This window comes from Myotis brandtii, unplaced genomic scaffold (assembly GCF_000412655.1).
Source record: "Myotis brandtii unplaced genomic scaffold, ASM41265v1 scaffold207, whole genome shotgun sequence".
NCBI lineage: Eukaryota > Metazoa > Chordata > Mammalia > Chiroptera > Vespertilionidae > Myotis > Myotis brandtii.
This window is the reverse complement of record NW_005357736.1, coordinates 1259276-1261156: the sequence shown is the minus strand read 5'-3', so window position 1 is coordinate 1261156 and position 1881 is coordinate 1259276. Positions and strand designations below refer to the sequence as shown.

At 58.9% G+C, this 1881-nt stretch overlaps 2 protein-coding genes across 3 annotated transcripts in view; both read right to left on the bottom strand.

The window, feature by feature from the left end:
* The window catches only part of GNAI2 (guanine nucleotide binding protein (G protein), alpha inhibiting activity polypeptide 2), a 56328-nt gene that overhangs the window by 31222 nt on the left and 23225 nt on the right, over window positions 1-1881 (bottom strand). The gene's annotated exons all lie outside the window — the stretch shown is intronic.
* The window catches only part of SLC38A3 (solute carrier family 38, member 3), a 7136-nt gene continuing 5496 nt past the window's right edge, over window positions 242-1881 (bottom strand). Inside the window, exons 11-13 of the mRNA XM_014538974.1 lie at window positions 1726-1874; window positions 601-704; window positions 242-512 (exon numbers count right to left, since the gene is read on the bottom strand). Of these exons, the coding sequence (XP_014394460.1) occupies window positions 408-512; window positions 601-704; window positions 1726-1874 (358 nt within the window). The 3' untranslated portion in view covers window positions 242-407. The remainder of the gene's footprint in view (window positions 513-600; window positions 705-1725; window positions 1875-1881) is intronic.

The following is a 1881-nucleotide window of genomic DNA, read 5'->3' as shown; positions in this document are numbered from 1 at the left end:
TGGGGCCTCAGGGCAGACCATGGCCCAGCAGCCAGGTCGGGGTGGCTGCCGGCCTGGTCCCCGCTCTGTGCCCCACAGGCGGTGTGACTCAGTGTCCGCCTCTGTGCAAGGGGGGAGTGGGGTTTGGGGGGATCTGAGGCAACACGAGGGGAGCAGGGGTGCAGCCCCCCGTGCCCAGCTCAGGAAGGCGCTGCAGCCCCAGGACCCAGCAGGGTTGGGCCAAGGGCCTTGGTCCTGGTTCTTTTTAAAAATAAAAGCCTTTCACAGAGAGGACGAGGGGCAGGGCCACGCGCCGCCGTAACGTTAGCCATGCCTTTCTCCTGGCCCTGCCTGGCGCCGGGTGCGAGCAGGGGCTGAGGAGTCTGGGCAGGGGCGCAGGATGAGTCGGCAGAACAGGACGGGCTGTCCTAGTGGCTTCCTCCACTCCGGCTGGTCCCCGACACCCAGTCAATGATGATGAAACTCAAGCTCATGGTCATCATCAAGAAGCCAAGCACAGCGAAGCAAAGGGCCTGTGGGGTCAGGGGTCAGGGTCAGGACCGAGGTCAGAGCAGTGCCCTCAGCTTCATACCAGCCCACCGGCCTCCAGGCCCCTCGCACCAGGATCTTGGGGGTGGACTTGGCAGGTTCCCTCTCGGTGGGCACGATGCGGAAGTAGAAGATGGCAGGGAAGATGAAGATGAGGCACGGGGCCGATGTGGCACCTGCAAAAAACCAGGCATGGCCACCCAGGGCTCGTGGCCACCGACTGGCTACGTTTCGTTTCAGGGGTTGGGCCCGATGAAACCAAACAGTCCTTGTTGGGGGAGGTTCTAGGGGGCCCACCAGCCCCTCTTGTTCTCTGCCCTTTGGGGTGGAAAGCTAGCTCGCTGGCGTCAGAAGAATCTCAGTGAGTGAAGCTGGCAAAGAGGAAAGACAAGTGACAAGCTAGAGACCGAGACTTAAGGATATCGGGCACCTGGATACAGCTATTCCTGAAGGCGTTTCTACTATTTGAGCCAATACATTCCTTTGTGCTTCATTCACTTTGAGTTGGATTTCGGATATTTACAACCAAGAGTCCTGTCCTTGATACTCAGCCCAGGCCCGTGTGGCCGTCCCTGCAGAGTTGGGTGAGGGAGTCAGGCTCCTGAGTTGGGTCCCTCACAAGATGTCTCAGAATTGCTGATCTTCCAGCGCAGAGACCCCAACGGTTTGGGGTGGTGGGCAGAGCACCTATGCTGTCGTTCATGGTCCTGGGCCTGAATCCAGGCTTCTCACTTACCAGCTGAATGGCCCTGCGACTCCCTCAGTGGCTCTAAACTTCAGGCTCCTCACATGCAAGGTGGGGACAAGACCTCCTTTGTGGAGGCACCGCCTCAGGGGTTCTGAGTCCTCAAAAGGTGTTAGAACAGCCTTCGTACAGAACCTCAGCTGGAGGCCATGCCGTGCACGTGGCCAGCAGCCCCCACCTCCATGTGGGTGTGAAGCCCTAGCCGGGTGACTCAGTTGGTTGGAACATCGTTCTGATACATCAGGGTTGCAGGTTCCATCCCCGGTCGGGGCACATACAAGGGTCGATCAATGAATGCATCAAGAGGAACAACAAACCGATGTTTCTCTCTCCCTCCCCCTCTCTCTCTCTAAAATCCATTAATTAAAGAATTTAAATAAATAAGTAAGTAAGTGTGGGGTGTGAGCTGTGGAGGAGAGATTCTCGGGGCCGCCCGCCCGGCAGGCGCTCACCGATGATCCCGAAGATGCCCAGGATGTTGGGGGCGAAGATGACCAGCAGGTTGATGCAGGTGAGCAGGCCGACGGCGATGACCACGTGCCGCAGCCAGCTGAACTCCCGGTCCGGGAACAGCATCTGCTGGATGGCACGGCGCACCTGCGGGGAGT